At 39.9% G+C, this 16,049-nt stretch overlaps 1 protein-coding gene across 12 annotated transcripts in view; it reads left to right on the top strand.

Moving 5' to 3' along the window:
- OVCH2 (ovochymase 2) overlaps positions 1–16,049 on the top strand; it is a 47,890-nt gene that overhangs the window by 6,635 nt on the left and 25,206 nt on the right. For 11 of the 12 annotated variants that reach the window (XM_064512963.1, XM_026104445.2, XM_064512960.1 and 8 more), the window contains 2 exons: positions 1,306–1,470; positions 3,271–3,388. In XM_064512963.1, the coding sequence (XP_064369033.1) occupies positions 3,363–3,388 (26 nt within the window). In that variant the 5' untranslated portion in view covers positions 1,306–1,470; positions 3,271–3,362. The remainder of the gene's footprint in view (positions 1–1,305; positions 1,471–3,270; positions 3,389–16,049) is intronic. The other variant, XM_064512962.1, reaches the window with a different exon arrangement.

The following is a 16,049-nucleotide window of genomic DNA, read 5'->3' as shown; positions in this document are numbered from 1 at the left end:
TATTGCTCAGTTGTGTTAATGATGTAATGACAATAAATAGTTATTTACAAACATTGTTGTATTATAGTTTGAAAAGTTTCCAAAGAGTGTTAAATATGTATGTCTCATAATCCTACATATACATGCAGGTATGTGTATAAAGAGCTATCGCCAGTTTTTCTCCCCTCTTCTGTTTTTGTTCATGACTTTTCATTAACTTTTTTTAAGTGACCTCTTTTGGATTGAGGGAAACAGTTAACCATTATTGTTTTCAAAACAGCTGCTTACAAAACAGCTAATGCCTATGCTAATCTATGCCAATTGTTAGGTAGGTGGGTTGTGTCAAAACTACGTTTTTCAGAAGCTAAACATAGCAGTATAAAATGTTCCTCCAATCATAATTATTACATGGATTAAACTTTTACATGGATTGAAGTAAAAAACATCTGATATCTGAGACGGCTTTGCTTTTCTAAGAAGTCTTGTAGACCTTGGTCATTTAAGTATTGCTTGTTTCTTTTTCCTCCTTCGTAGTCCTTCCTTGCAGGTCAGAACCAAATTATTCCCGTTCATTAGTTTGTGTGATTTTTGCCCCTGAGCTTAACATTTGCAGTCTTCCAAACCTTTTTTGAATGTTCATCCTGCTGTCTGAACATAGGACTTCTTCATTTAAGGTTTAGCACTGTACCTAGAATGCTGACGGTAGTCTGTTCAGCATGCAACTCTGTGGGTGTTTGTGAGCTTTCTCAATTTGGTCTTGCACCCTTCTCACTGCATTCTCACTCTTTAAGCTTTTCCATGCAAGGTCATCTATATCAACACATCTTCCTTTACTAGGAAGACCAGTGCTACTTCATAGAGGCAGCTAGCAGTTTTCAGGCCATCAAAACAAAATTTTGGGTATGGCCATACAGTGAGTCCTCCGTTGTCTTACTGTAGACCTGTTGTGTGGGATATTTTATTTGCAAATGTAGTAGATAACTGCAAGACTATTAAATATCATGTTAAGTGATAATTATTTTACCTCTACGTCATTCCAAGGCTCTATTCCAGTGCCCTGTTACGTCCTTTAGCTCTGTTGATGCCATGGTCTTCACACCTGACTGTATGAAAGAGCACTATTTGATCTGAGGAGAAGGCCCAGAGCTAGTCAGGGTGAAAGTACAGCATTATTCAAAACTTAACATCTTTCGGACTGCAAACCTATGCTATGCAATAGAATTAAATACGCTAAGCCTGTGTCCACTGGTGCTCTTCTAAAAGAGGCCTTTGAAGTAGGCATAAATCATAGAAGCTAAAAGGTTTGATAATTTTCCGATTTATCAGGTGGCATCAGAACTGAAGTGGGGGGAGCACGGAGTGTCACCCAGAGTCTCCAGTACATCTGGACATAACTGAGAAGTGGAAAAAAAGGAAGAGAACTTTTATCCTTGTTGCAGAAATTACTTCCTGAGACGCATCTAAAGCCCTTCCACCTTTTGAAAGTAAGAGGTGTGTGTGCATAAAATAAAAATGGAAAAGTGGCAAAGGTTGTCAAGTTTTATACAACCATGTTAAATACAACTTGCATGTCTTTTGGTAGTATTGAAACCTGTCTGAAAGAGAAGCGGAAAACAAGAGCTAAGATGGAAGCTGCGTGATGAATTGCTGCTCTTGGAGCACTTCTACTGTTGTCCTGCTTAGGGTGGAGGGTACAATTTAGGGTGGAGATCATGTTTTGAAAATAAATGCTCTTTCCAGCTTACTGCAAACATTGATTTTTGCTCCTGAAGGAATTGGTCATAATTCATTGATAAGATTGCTATAGGATGATATCTTTTGCCCTTTTTAATTCTCTTCTGCTGGCATGGAGTATTTGGAGGAAGGTAAAAGGTGCAAAGGCTCTAACTGAAATGTTGATTGTATTGCGGGTTTTGAACAACAGAATCATGGTCACTGGATGAGATCTCTGGAAACTAAGAAAATACGAATACATGTAGTGTTAGCTGGTAACCTCTGCTTAGATTCAACTGCAGTATCAATTCAAACTGTGTGCACCAATAAGTTTACTAGAAAAATAATATTCACAAAGTTATGAAGAAGTGACATAGTAACTCTCTGTAGGTACTCAGACTAAAATTAAAGTAAATTTTCTGACATCCCTATCCTCTCACCTCTTCTTCTTTAGAAGAAAAGAAAGACTGAAGCTTGGTTGTTTGTTGGAAAGAGTAACAAACACAGATGCTAGATCTCTCTTACATGGCAATTCTCTTTAGAAGAGCAGCTTGCCTCAGGAGACTGTTTGTAAGTGGTATATGTCTGCTAATACAGGGTTTCTTAAAGTACTAAAGTGAATGTACCATCAATCCCTTAAATAGATGTTTAGCACTGTACAGACAGTACCTGCTAGATTGCAGTTTAGGCAAACAGCTCTAACTATAATTGAATTAAACAATTTCCTTGTAGTTAGTGAATACAAGATTAAAATACTAGCTGAGAAACTTAAATATTTCCAGATAAAAATTATCCTCTTCAAATTGCATGATTTGCTTATAGAGTTTACACAAAAAACTAAGCATATATTTTATGAATGGCTTTTCAATGTCAATTCTTTCTTTGTAGCAAAAGTTTAAATGTTTGTAGTGCAAGGTGAAGAAGTGGGTTTTCTCTGCTTTACAGAGCTAAAAGGTTTATCATCTCCTCTGTTTCATCATTGTAGGTGTATTAAATGGAGGATGTGGCTTGCAGACTTTTCCATTTTCATGTTAAAGTTTAATTGCTAGCTACTGCTCATAGTAGGGAAGCTGGTGGATGTAGTACTGATAGGTTCTGCTCTGAAAGAGAACCTTTGAGTAAGAAAGGATGAATAAAGAGCCTTAAAAATTAAAGCTGTTTGTCATAAGAATGATTTTCACGTCTGTGCATTAGGATATAGGCCATAGTTTGTTTACCATTTGATTTGTTTACTTGACAACTGGTAAATGAACTTGCAGAGAGACAGCATTAGAGTTTTAAAAACAAATACTCTGCCTGTGTTTGAAGGGGCAGCGAGAAATGAAAAGGTGAGAGAAGAGCGACAAGTTCTGTTGCATGCCACGAATGGCACTTTGCTCCTGCCAGTTAAATGAAAACAACCTGGGAGCTTGTCAGTGCGCACATATGAGGGAAAATTTGTTTTAGGTTTGTTTTTTTCCTGGATGAGACATATGTATGAGCTGTATTCTGGAACTAGTTTTTTAGAGCAGAGTTGAACGCATGGCAAAGGAGTGGTTGAGTGAAAGTGCTGACACACCATTAATAACAATATTGCAGATGCTGTTTGTTTCATTGAGCTTATGGACTGACGAGTTCATGTGAATTGACAGATCAAGCCAAAGGAGGAGGTTTTCAACAGGGATCATACTATGGACTGTTGCACACAAACTCTTAGGTAAGCAGTGATAAGTAGACAAGAGCGTGTGTTGATGTGAACTATCGTGTGCTCTGTTTTGGAAATTTAATTTTGTGTCCTGACAAATAAAGCTCTGCTACTGCAGTTTGTAACGTTGTCTAACTTTACTGGTGCATTATAATTGCTGTTATCTGCGTTGAGACGTATATTTAATCTTTTGTTTCACACCCTGAGTAATCTCATTTCTTACATAGTAATACTGCACACTCTAACTGTTGGCACTGCCCTGAATGTTCTGCCAGGCAGAGGCAGGAAACTGAGTAGCTCCAAGTTGCTTACATTCCTGTAACATCACTTACAGCCCCTGTTGGTAGGAAACCGTCAGTGTTTCCATAGTAAACTCTAGATCTGCAGCCTGAAATCCTTCAGGGTGGAGCTTGGCAAACAGGCCAGGGCTGATTTTGCTGCCATTAATTTCAACTGCAGGATCACAAACTAAGGGAGAGAAGTGAGTCCCCTGGGGATGTGAAACAAATAATGCATCAAGGCTACTTTGCATGGTAAAAATACCTCTTTCCAGGTCCTTCCAAGGACTCTTGTACACACACATGCTGTGTTGCTGGGAAGAGGATTGTCTTGATTAAAGAGAATTTTCCTGAGAGGGGAAAAATGATTAAATAGGCAAACAACCCAATTCAAATGCTGGTTGAGGTCAGTGGCCAATCAAAGCCACAATGCAGCAGGTGATTTAGATACCTGGAAAACGTCGGTGTCCAAGTAGCCTTTTTGACTATGATGTTCGTAAGTTCTTTACTATAGAGAGCTTCATGATAGTGAAGACTGCAGTCCCTGCTGGGAAGCGTGGGTGCCAGTAGCAGTCTAGCTATGACAAAATGGAGTTATCTGTAGGCTTAATTGTTCTGCCAAGAAGTTGAGACTATTCACCTGTGTGGAGCTCTGGGAGTTTTGGATGTTGAGGTTATGTGGATGTCCAGATGGTCAGAAATAAATATGTATGATAATATGCAACTGAAAAGTGGCATTACACAGCTTCTGAATTTTTTTCTTCTGTCTTCTCTCTGATTTTAAGTTAATTTAGCCATTTGCAGTGGCCACGCATGCAAAGTTAATTTTGAGAGAGAAAATTCTGGCTGTGTTGGTTTTATTTTATCCCTTAATGATGGAAGCCTGTACAGCAAACTTGAGGTAATCCAAAATGAGTGTGTGCGGAATGAGTGAAGGTAATATTAAAAAAAGAAATCTTGATTTTTTTTTTAAGGAGTTTTAAGCCAAAGTTTACCCAAATTCTGTTTTCAAGATTTTTTTTCCCCCACACTTGTAAGGTTTAAACAGCTACTTTGTGCTTCAACTTTGTTATTTTTAAATTATTTATTCTAGGAAGTAGAAGGAGAACCTAGGCTAAGCATGGCTTCCAAGTGACAAAGGCTGTGAAAGCACAGAAAATCAGAAGGTAATTGGAAGCTTCTTGTGTTCAGTATTGAATCCAGGTACACAGGGTAGGCTTTGTGGCACTGCAGTGTTAAACTCAGTAGTTTAACTCGTGCTTAAAAATTCTTCACTGTGAATACACCTGTTAAGTAAACACTAGTTTCTTGCATGATTCTTTCCTGACTGTAACACTTCAAATGAAAATACTGGAAACGTCTTGATTTATTAATTTTTGATGGCCCCAATCTGTCATCTTTCCTGCAAGCTGAGAGGGGGGCCTGAAATTGCAGAAACCTTGTGGTTTGCTTTTTCGCTACCTGGGAACAGTTAAGAATTCCAAAGAACAGACCAGGTCCATAGGGGACCTCTAGCATTGCATTTTAAACCACCCCTGTATCCTGCAATGCAGAAAGTAAAACTGCTCTGCTCGTGTGGGTGGAGAAAAGCATGCAGAAGCTGCTGAAGCTAAAGGAGTTGCCTGTAGATAAGATCCACTTGAAAGCCAGCGGCAGTGCTTCAGTTGGCTGGCTTGTGATGTTAGTCCACTGCCCTGTTACCTGTCACCTGTTCCCAAGGCCACATGTGGTTTCAGTGACCAGAAGCTCTTTTGGTGGATTGATGGGGAAGTTAAGATGTACCTTGTTGAAAGTTGCTATACTTCAGGCTGCAAATTTATCTAGCTTATCCCCTTTCCTTTCATCTGTCCGTTGGTACATGCAGATACGCACACCACTCAATCTTTGTATGTTGTCTTTTTTGCATAAAGAGACATTAAAAACAGCAGAGTTTGCCTCTGACCTCTGTTCTAGAGAAGACAAAGTTCCTGAATCATGAATTAATGATGCAATGCCATGCATATTGCATTAGGCCAAGGAACAGTGCAGCAAGTGATGTGTAGTAATTCAATACAACCTAGTGCAGAGTGGCACGAAACTACACTATTCTGCACTATTTGTAAGCTGCAGTGTTCTGGGGGCTTGACACAGTACTTTCCTAGACTGGGGGGGAAAAAAAAAAAAGGTTGCATTGTGCACAAAGTTGTGAAAGGAAACACTGCCACTCAGTGTTGTTCAGCTGTTTATCTGTAGGGAGTTAATATTTGCCATTTTGGGTTTTGGGTGTGGGTTTTTCTTTGTTTTTGTAGAACCGGCCAGAGATGTTGCACGATCAGCACAGGGCTGCTCACAAAAATGCGTCAGATCGCCATGCCAATGAAGTTCAAGACAAGCATGTACAGAATTTATGGGTGTTCTAATTCTACATCCTGCTTACAAAAACTTAAGAATAAAACTTGTTCATTTTAGTTTAAACCTACATCTGTATCAGGTGGTTGATATCACATGTTTTTCTGAGCAGAGAATAAAAATACTGACCAGTCTCCCAGTGCCAGGTACCACTATGTCAGAAATACTATGTCTTGGAGAAATGGAACTGACACCAAAAACTGTCTGTTTAGCTTGGGGGAACTCTATTGCAGTTGTTTGGAGTGAAGAATTTAGCAGCTTCAACTAAAGCTGATCACTTGGAACATCTTTCATCTGCTGATTAAAGGCAAAAGCCACTTCTGTCTTGGAGTGTAATGTGGTTTCTGTAGTGGTCTGTGGTGTTCATTAAACACTTTCAGCTTTTGACTGTATTGCTTGAAGAGAAGTGACCAGCAGCATAGGCCAGTTTTCCGCCTATTGAGGTTGCATATCAGGGTTGGAACTTCTTTAAATTCATTTCTTAAGCTATTAAGACTTTCCCGTGATGATGATGATGTCAAGTGCTGCTTGGAGCATGTTCTGGCCTGTCATTGCGGATGTGGAAGCAGTGGTCTAAGCCCTTCAACTCTGGCACCTCTACCAAAATCTGCTGAGAAAGTAGAAAGCTATTCTTACAAAGCAAAAGTGTTGACAGAAGGGTGGTGTGTCCATGTCCTGTCTTCATGATATGCGAAATAAATAGAGCAGCATTGCTCACGCTACTGATGTAGCATGAAGTTTCTAGCTGCTCCGTTCTTACGCTTCTGTAGAGTGGACCAAAAGTATTTGAAGGAGTATTTAATGACAGTTCAGCAGCCTCTTCATTGTCAAATGCTTCTAGGAATGTTCCTAAAGCTCCTATTCCCAAAGGAAGATGGCTTATCTTCCTGGGAATTGCTTTAAGAGATATACTTAAAGTCTCAGCTCTGCCTGATTTTTAAAGTAGGGATCTGGACTGCATCCAAGGCATCAGTTCTCACTGCTGGCTGTTACCTCTTCTCTCCACAATTACTTTTTGCAGAAACTTCAATTCTGTGTTTGCACATTCTAAATATTAAATATTTTGTAAGGCAGACTTCTTGTTTCCTACTCAGTACTATCAATTACACCCCATCTACCTTTGCAGAGGTAGGGAATCACTTCAGTTTCAATAGGTTATTTTTTCCTTCATCTGTTTCATCCTCTTGTGTGGTATTTTACTGTAGCACAGCATATGTTGCCTCTCTCCCTAGAGAGGAAAAGGAGTTGTTTTGTTGCTGCTGATAATGCCGAAGGAATGAGTCCCCTGCGGCAGGAAATATTGCAGGTGGTTGTATTGTTACAAGCTACCTGCTAACTTTTTTTTTCCTGGAAGCAGAAGGCTAGCTGAGAAGGAAAAAAAAAAGGGGGGGGGGGGAAAGGGGGGGAAAAAAAGGGGGGGAAAAAAAGAAGAAGAAGGCAGGTTACTTCAGCTTGTCAATTTTAACTTATGTAAGATTTAAGTACTTCCAGAAAACCTGGACAGTTTTATATCAGTGCATGTAACCACATTAGGATGAACCTGCTCAGATTCCCCGGAGCGGGGGCCAGGAGGAAGGGTTTGCTGTGTCCCTTACACCCAACACTGAGAATAAACTGCAAAAGGGGAAAAACTCATACAAAAATGTAGGAAGAGCTATGCTGACTGTCACTGTTACTCGTAATAAGGTTCTTTATAATTAGATAGCATTACAGATCTGTTTGTGTTCCTGAAGGCCCCTCTACCATCATGAGAACAGTTTAAAATTTACTCCTGAAAAATCTATTAAGAGGTTTATGAGCTAGGCTCTCAATCTGTCTAATGTGAGTTTAGAGAATGAGGTTTCTTCTATGACTAATAGCAGTACCGAATAGAAACAAGTCTCTTTTTTTTTTTTTTTTTTTTTAATGAGTTACTAATATAAGGAAGGAAAAGAGAAATATTTGTTTCTACGGATATTTGCATGGCTGGATGTTTGCCTTTCCAGACAATACCAAAATGCCAGGTGTCAATCAGCTGTTTCTGACAGAAATGGTGTTACTCTGCCCTCTTATGGCAGAGCTGAAAACAAAATACCACACTTTTCCTTCTACTTCAGTTTTAATGAAGATTATTGTATTTTAATGCAGATTATTGTTACCATGGGCTGGCTAGAAGAATAAATGAATGCTGTTGCTTCTGGCATTGGCTGTATTTTAATTAAAAATAAAAGAATGAATAAACAACCCAGAATTTATTAATTTGTCCCATCCTTGTTCAGTAATCCTGTGTGACTTAACATTTCCCATCTCTTTTAAATTGCCTGTTTTTTGGGCCTAGGCCGCCTTCCCTCCTGCCTTCTGCACTCTTACCTTACTGTGATAGTGTGACTTATTAGGCAGAAGACTAAGGTCTGTTTTGGGCCTGTGTTGCAAGCTTCCTCTCTTGATACTAGAGAGAGCTTCTTTTTCTCTCTTCCTTATTTAAAGGTGGAGACTGTGACTCTTGCAGCTTTTCCCCCCCCCAAACCCTAACCAGGTTAGGTGGAAGGTAGCACTGAAGATCTGAAATGCACCTATATACAGGGCTGGCATAATGTAAATAGCTGTATGAGTATATTATTTTGTCTGTAAAACGTCACTGTTCTTTCCTCTTTTCTGGCTAGACCTCTCAATCTAAGCTGCTTATTAAGGACTGTGAACCTGCTCTCTTATTCCTTCATTGCTAAGTGCCTTTCCCACTGAAGACAAGTTATTTAGCCATGGAGACCAAGCCTGGCCAAGAGCAAATAGACCCTGGTTACGTGCCAGTTTTCTGCAATAGTGGAAGCTGGTCTCTGTTGACCGACCAAAAGCAAATACTTGGATTAGCTTTAGGACTTCCTAGAGCATTGAGCTAGTTTGACAAATCATTTGTTTCTGATCCCCTACCATTTGAACTTGGTTCCAGCTCACTCTGTCTTTGTAAGGCAGCGGTGACCTCTGTGAAATCAGCTGTGCAACGATGCTAAGGCTTTTGGACTCCCCATGCTGAGCTTAGCAGGCACCTGGAGCGCTGTTCTTTTATATCCACTTGTTGATGTGAAGCATGATACCAGGCACTGTACTGGCAGCACAGGCATGCTAACAAAATGTACAAGGATTTATCTTTAGTACTTTTCTGAGCAAACATGCAAGAATTCATCTGACTGCTGTTTGCTTGAGACGTAACAGGTCTGTATTTTGAGCATATTCCTTAGCACTGCAACACTGTAAATGCTTTTTGCCAGGTTAAAATCGGATGTTCAAATGCATTCACTGTGCTTTGCAAAAAATCAAATAATTTACTTTGTTAGATTTATTTTGGACCATGCGTCTGTTATGCATCAGTTTGAGATGTGCAGCTTATTTTATGTAATTATTATGAATGTCTTCTATGTAGCAGACAATTGCTCTTTTTTTTTTTTTTTTTTTTTTAATGCCTTGTTTTGTTACAATGTTTTGAAACTTATCAGAAGAGAGTATGTAATCTAAGCTTGCTGGCAATGTATTTCTGGAGCAAGAGTACCGAAAGCTGGGAAAGGCAGAAGGGTAGGACTGTAGTCTCACTTATATTTGTTTCATTCCAGTGGCAGGAAAAGAGGCTGTATGGCACCTTCTCCCACCTGATGTTATTGTTGCATCTGTCGCTTGTCAGTATATAACTCATAATATCAGGCAGAAAAAAATCAGTTATCAAAAGGATATGCTCAAAAGTCCGTCTTAACTTAGCTCTTATATTCAGGGATCGTTTGTGTTTCATGGCAAAATGATAAAGCCATCATAGAAATGCTTCATCAGAACAAATGTTTAGACCTTGAAAATTCAGCGTGTCCAGTCATAGATTCTCAGTATCAGTTGCAAAGATTAGAGAAGCAGCAAGCAAAGTGAGAACTCATCCTTGTGCAGTTGAGCTGGGGACATATTTCTGCAAGATGGTAGATATATCAGAATGGTTCTTACTGCAAGTATGTCGAGGAGAGAAACAAATGAGAAATAGTGATTGGGTTATTTTTTTCAAGTGACTTAGCTCGTTGCACTGAAAAGCATTCTGCTCTTTATCATTGGTCCTGCTGAGAGAGAGTGCGATGTCCTTGGGGGACACCTCTCGGGGCGTCTGTCTCCTAGTCTACAAAGCCTGTTTGATAACTGTTTGTTCTGCTAAATCATGCCTGATTGCAGTAGCTTTGTTGCAACCGTCCTCGTCAAAGTACGGTGTGATATAATAATGTGAGAGTGCATTTGTTAATTGGTATACTCGTCTTGCACCAGTAGCTGTATGAGGCAGCCTTGGGCTGCTCTTACGTGCGCAGAGCTGCGCAGCGGCTGAGACAGCCGGCGGGATCGGAGGCCTGTTTCCCCAGTGCCTTACACCCTGCACAGCCAAGATGCCTGCTGAGTCAGGAGAGCCAGGACTTCACGCTCTTTACATTCATAGTTACTTATCTGAGGTACGAAGCCTCATAACCTCTGGTTATTTGTATTACAGACTTTATTCTTCTGGATATGAGAGGCTGCTAAAACAAGTTCTAGACACCCACCAAGCAAAACTGGGTTTTGCTAGTGTACTAGCTCAGCATAAAACAGTACTATTACATGAAGCTAAGGCTTTGGTTTTACTACATTTGTTTCATTTATGTTTAGGTTGAGGAGCTCCCCCGCTAATATATTTCATTAGCAGTAAAACATTCCTGAGGGGATGCCACATATGTTTGGGAGCTGAGAGACTAGGATACATCTGGTTGTCACTGACTTGCTTAATCCTTATGCCAGGCTTTCCTTAGCTGAAGAGGGTTAGTACTGATCTTCCCTTATGAACATTTTGAGAGACTCAGGCCAAAGACATAAGCTAAGTGCAATTTTGTTCCTTTTTTTCTTCCGTCCTCTGTCCTTTCCCAATTAATCAGTTATATGGTAGATGTAGGGCTGGATTGTATCCAAGGAAAGCTTTGGCCTCTCCCTATCTTAACGTGTTGTTTTTCTTATAGCCTTTTCATTTGTTGATATTGTTCATCTTGTTTTGGTTTGGTCTTGTTTACCCTGAAAGGGAAAATAACTGCCAGGAGACCTAGCTACAAATGTAGAATGTATTTCACAGCATTATTCATTGCAGATACAAGTTACTGAGCCTGTGTCTAAGTTACCTGTGTACTGGTGAACTGTGAGAGCAGGAACAGTGGAGCTATTGTGAAAAGTGGGAAAAGGCAAGCAGGTGTTGTTTCTTTCACTTGGTTTCCAATTACTTTTGGCTAGTATAGCAACTATTCCACTTAGCTTTGCATAATGACAAAGAACATGATGCATTTTCCTCTAAAGTTGCACTCCTTTTTGCATAGGAAACTCAAACAGAGCTTGATGCATATCCAGAAGCTTGAATTACAGAGCAAATGTTCTGGGAAAAAGGTCTTGGGGGGATTTCTGTGGGTTCTTATTGCACCGAGCGCTCTTTTGAACATTCTTGCTATTGTACGCTTTGTTCTGTGCCCTGAAAGGTCAGCGTAAGAATTCAGGAGGATGTAGCAAGTCAAAGTAAAAACATTGTCAGAAGCCAACCTTTCTTGTTTTACTGCTCCCTTTGAATCCTTGCTTTAGTTAATTAGAAGCAATAAACCATATCTAAATGTCCCTGTGTGAGGCAAGAACACTGGCGCTTTCAGTTATGCTGAAGGCTCTAATGGGAGCACAGTGGTAGCGGGGGAGGAAACGCTGAAAGAGCAGTCTTGGAGAGTACTCTGCATCCAAGGGAATCTGACACATTGACCTGAGTAATACTTGGGAGGATGGGGACTGGATGCAAGTTAGACAGAGGTGGCAGCCATGTTCTTGTTTGAACTATGGAGATAACAAGGTGACTGTATCTTTAAACTTGTGTTATGCTGCTAAAAGCTCATAGGGATGCTTTGTCCTTTCAAGCATCTTCATGCCCAAAGAAAGTGAACTTCATAAGCCCCAGAGCCCAGCTGATGATGCTTAAATATTGCAGAACATTTAGCTGAGATGTATGTTTACTATCTGGAATGGAAGTTATAACAAAGCTTAGGACTGAACTGAAAACTGTGGGTCTGGTTTTAGAACAATACTGTGTCTAAAGGCCAGCTCTAATCTGGGTGCGGTTTCATGATTGCTTTAGATATTGTAAAATGTAAGCTGAGACTTCAACCAAAAAGAAGGGACTTACCTGTCTCCAGTGCCTGCATTCGCGCCTCCTCCTTTGCATTGGCACTACCATTCAATTTTTGAGTAACAGCTGGATTGCTTTCCTGATCAAAGCTGCAAGCAAATCCAGCTAGATAAAAATGGACGAGTATTTGGCTCTCCCCACAGCCTGACCAGAACTGGGGCCAGCACAAGGGGAGGGGCAGCAAGAAACACTTTCATGGGAGAGGTGTACAGCTGCTCTTTTGGTAGCAGCCAAAACTTGGGTTGGCTTAAAGCAATTGTGAACCAACAACCACTATAGGAACATACTTGAGCTTTTGGATCACTTACGAAACATTTGCTTTGTTTTCATGTTACTTTTTGTTCTTGGTACACTAGCAATCAATTGTCACCACTGCTTTTTTCAATAGATGGAGATTGGATAGGTTCAGAATGGTAGTGGATGACAAATTTTGTTTCTAACCTTTCTATAAATATTTATTTGCATAATTTTCAGCCAGACTCTTTGCTTCCCAAGAATGTCCAAGCAACTGAAAAATCATGGATACGAATCATTCTGGAAAATGAATTAATAGCATCATGAACATTACTAGAGTTTGCACATTTTTTTAAGCAATGTTTATTCAAACCTAACTGTAATCCTAAACTATAAAACTATCTTAACTAGGAGCTACAGGATTGATGTGGGAATTCCAAGGTGAAATTCTGTGGTTTGTATTATGCAAGAGGTCAAGCGAATTTATCAAATGATCTCTGCTGGTCTAAAAGTAGGCAAATCCCAGCCATATGAATCCCACCTGAAGGTGTGACCTGGCAGAACATCATGGTACTGCTCTGACATGAGCCTATGTTTGTAGAGAGGCAGAGGGGAAAAGGTTTGTGAACTAAAGAGTTACTTAATGTTTTGATCCTAGGAATGGATGCTTTCAAGCAGGGGAATTCCCTCAGCTTTTGAAAATAGTTCTCTAAAGTGTAAGATAAAGGCTTTGGCTTAAGAAGGTGAATGAAAAGTCAAGCTTTCTCAGTCTGTGGGTTTTTTCTTTGTCCTTTTTTTTAAAAAAACCCTTTTAAAATTGAAGTGATTTTTGTTTTGCTGTTATTTAGGGTCTCAGATGCGCATCTTAATGTCTTGTTCATTTGGGGAAATGCTAGGCAATAATGGGGTTATCTTGAAGGTTAAACTTGATTTTCTTGTTAAGTCAAAATCAGGCATAATTTTAATCAAGTGTTGGAATTACAGTAGGTTAAAACTGGTAAAAAAAAAATAAGTTTGAAAGAAAATTGAAATTCATGTGCAACTCTATTAAAATCTAAATACATTTCAACCCTATTAAACCTGAATCTGCTTTCAGTTAAGGAATCTTGGATTGATAAATGTAATATATGAACATAAAGTTGATGGAGTTTAATATTTTATGAATCTTTCAAGCTATTATATCACGTTTAGAATCTATGAAATTGTTAATTTTATTGAACTAATAGGTTTTTCAGTTTTCTAACAGTGACCTTGCAAGTGGTTCAGATGTGACTGGTGACCTTTAAAAGCACAGCTCATTTTGTTCAAAAAAACCCAAACAAACAAACAAACAAAAAACTCCCTTTTAAATCTTTCTTTTCTACTGATCTGCCAGCAGGTTAATCATTAACCGGCATTTGCTGTTTGTTTTACCCTTCCCTCCCCGCATCCGTGACTCCTCATCCCCTCTTCTCTTAAACTTCACATTGTCATCAGGTGGATAAATTTTCCACCCTCTACCTCCTTGGACAGAAGGAGCAAAGTGAGGCAGCCTGTGTGGCAAGAACAGAATGAGTTATTTTACATCTTGTAGTCTGGCCTCCTTGGCATTTCACTAAAGTTAACCAAACTGCAGCCTCCGTTCCTTCTCACCCTCCTCCTCCTCCCCCTGCCTCCCCCCCCCCCCCAAAAAAAAAGACCAAGCAAGAACTCTGAAAGATTCTGATAATGATGATCTCTATTTTTTGTCTTCTCCTGGTCTTAAACGTATTTGTATGTATATGTGTTTGGCTTTGTAATAACCTCAGAGGGAGAAGCAGCTATGTACAATCCCATACCACCAACCATACTGTGGAGAACAAGAAGTCTGTAAATCAAATGCATGGCAAAAGAGGAGACGGGCCAGACTGCCTAGCATTGATTAGTGCCACTGTGTTGGGACTGGGGACTGGCTTAACATGTTAAAATATGAAGCAGGGCTAGATTTCAAGCAAACAGGCATTTTGGACACTTTGGGATTTAATGGCTTTGGTTAGTGTTGTTACAAAGATACAGGACGTTGACAGGATCATACAAAGCCAGCTCTGCGTTTGGATTCTGAACACACGTGTGGGTAGAGATCAGCTCCCAAGATTTGATCTTTGCCTCTCTTTGAGGAACGATGCTGGTGGAGCTGGTTGCCAAAGCTGCGAGTTTTAGGAGCAATAGCAGCTATCCAGCGGGGAAAGAAGATAAGGTCATCCATGCCTCTGAAGCTGTTACCTTTATTTACTGCGTGCAGAAGGAAGAAGATAAATAGATAGCAAAGGAGGAGAACCAAGAGCAGTTAGGAGAGAAAGCCTGTACTGCTCTTTTGTCATCCTGGACAAGGGACAGGTTGTACAGAACGTGCTCTTCTGTGCTTTTGCTCTCCGACCACTTTGGCTGCTGCACAGTAAGTGTTGCCTCGCTGTCATAAATCTGAAATGAGCCGATTGTTTCTCCATTTGCCAGTGGGCCAGAAGTTTCTGTTTCTCATCAGTAATGTGACAGGTGCTGTTTGCACGGTGTCCCTCATAATTGCTGAGGTTGTTTACTCTCGTTTTTATATCAGCCTGTTGGATGGCATCACTCCAAGGGATGTCACTGTGGTGGGTGATCAGAGAACTCTACAGGACGTGGAACTGTCTGGGAGGGGGTCGTTTTGTCCCTGCAAAATACAGAGGAATTACTGAAAGACAGCAGTCTTCAGAGGTTTTGATTACAGCTGCTCTTAACTATGTGGAATGACAGTGGTGATGCAGGTTTCAGAAGTTGCAGAATTGGGGATTTCCATAGGACTGGTAAGAAAACTACAGTTTTAAGAAGTTCTGTGTACTTATAACAGAAGACAGCAACTCAGAGTTTCTGGGACAGGATGTGTATTCAGCTGTTTGCTATGAAATTGTGTATTCAGAGTAAGAGCTGGTTGTCGTTATCCTCTGACTGGCAGAAGAAAAGAACAACGAAAACCTACCATGGAGTAATATATGTAAATGATTGTCAGGCTGTTGGCTGGTGGTGGATCAGGGGATATTGTGAAATCCTTGGCCAAGTAATAGAACATATTCAATAAACTGGGGCTAATGGGTCAGGTTATAAGCTTGTTTTCTTTGGGAGCCTGAGCAGAATTAAACCCCATAAATCTTCTCCTTTGTGCTGATGACCATAAAAAGAGAAACTGATTCACTACTGTTGCAACTTGTTTAAAAGCATTTTACCTGCTGGCATTTTGAAAACATGTAATTTTTCTGTAGGCTAAATCTATGAAGAAGTTCAAAACTTAAACCCATATTGATATGCATATATTATTTATGTCGTGTCCTGTTGTCTCAAAATTTGGATGCATTTCCCAAGTAGAAAATATTTCTTGTGGAATTGTCTAGGCTGGGAATATTGAATTCTTTTTTACACTGATGGGGGAAGCTGAGGTTCCCAACCAGTTAAACTAAGAAAAAAAATCTACATTTTCCCCTGTCTTGTGTAAATATTTCTTTGTTCCTGGATATAAATATCACTTTTCATTTCTGGTGTAAATGAGACTTGTGACTTCTGTCATCCAGAGTTAATTTTGTTAAACTCCCTGATGACTTTAACTTGG

The sequence above is a fragment of the Dromaius novaehollandiae genome, chromosome 5 (assembly GCF_036370855.1).
Source record: "Dromaius novaehollandiae isolate bDroNov1 chromosome 5, bDroNov1.hap1, whole genome shotgun sequence".
Classification (NCBI taxonomy): domain Eukaryota; kingdom Metazoa; phylum Chordata; class Aves; order Casuariiformes; family Dromaiidae; genus Dromaius; species Dromaius novaehollandiae.
This window is presented reverse-complemented; position numbering and strand designations above follow the sequence as displayed.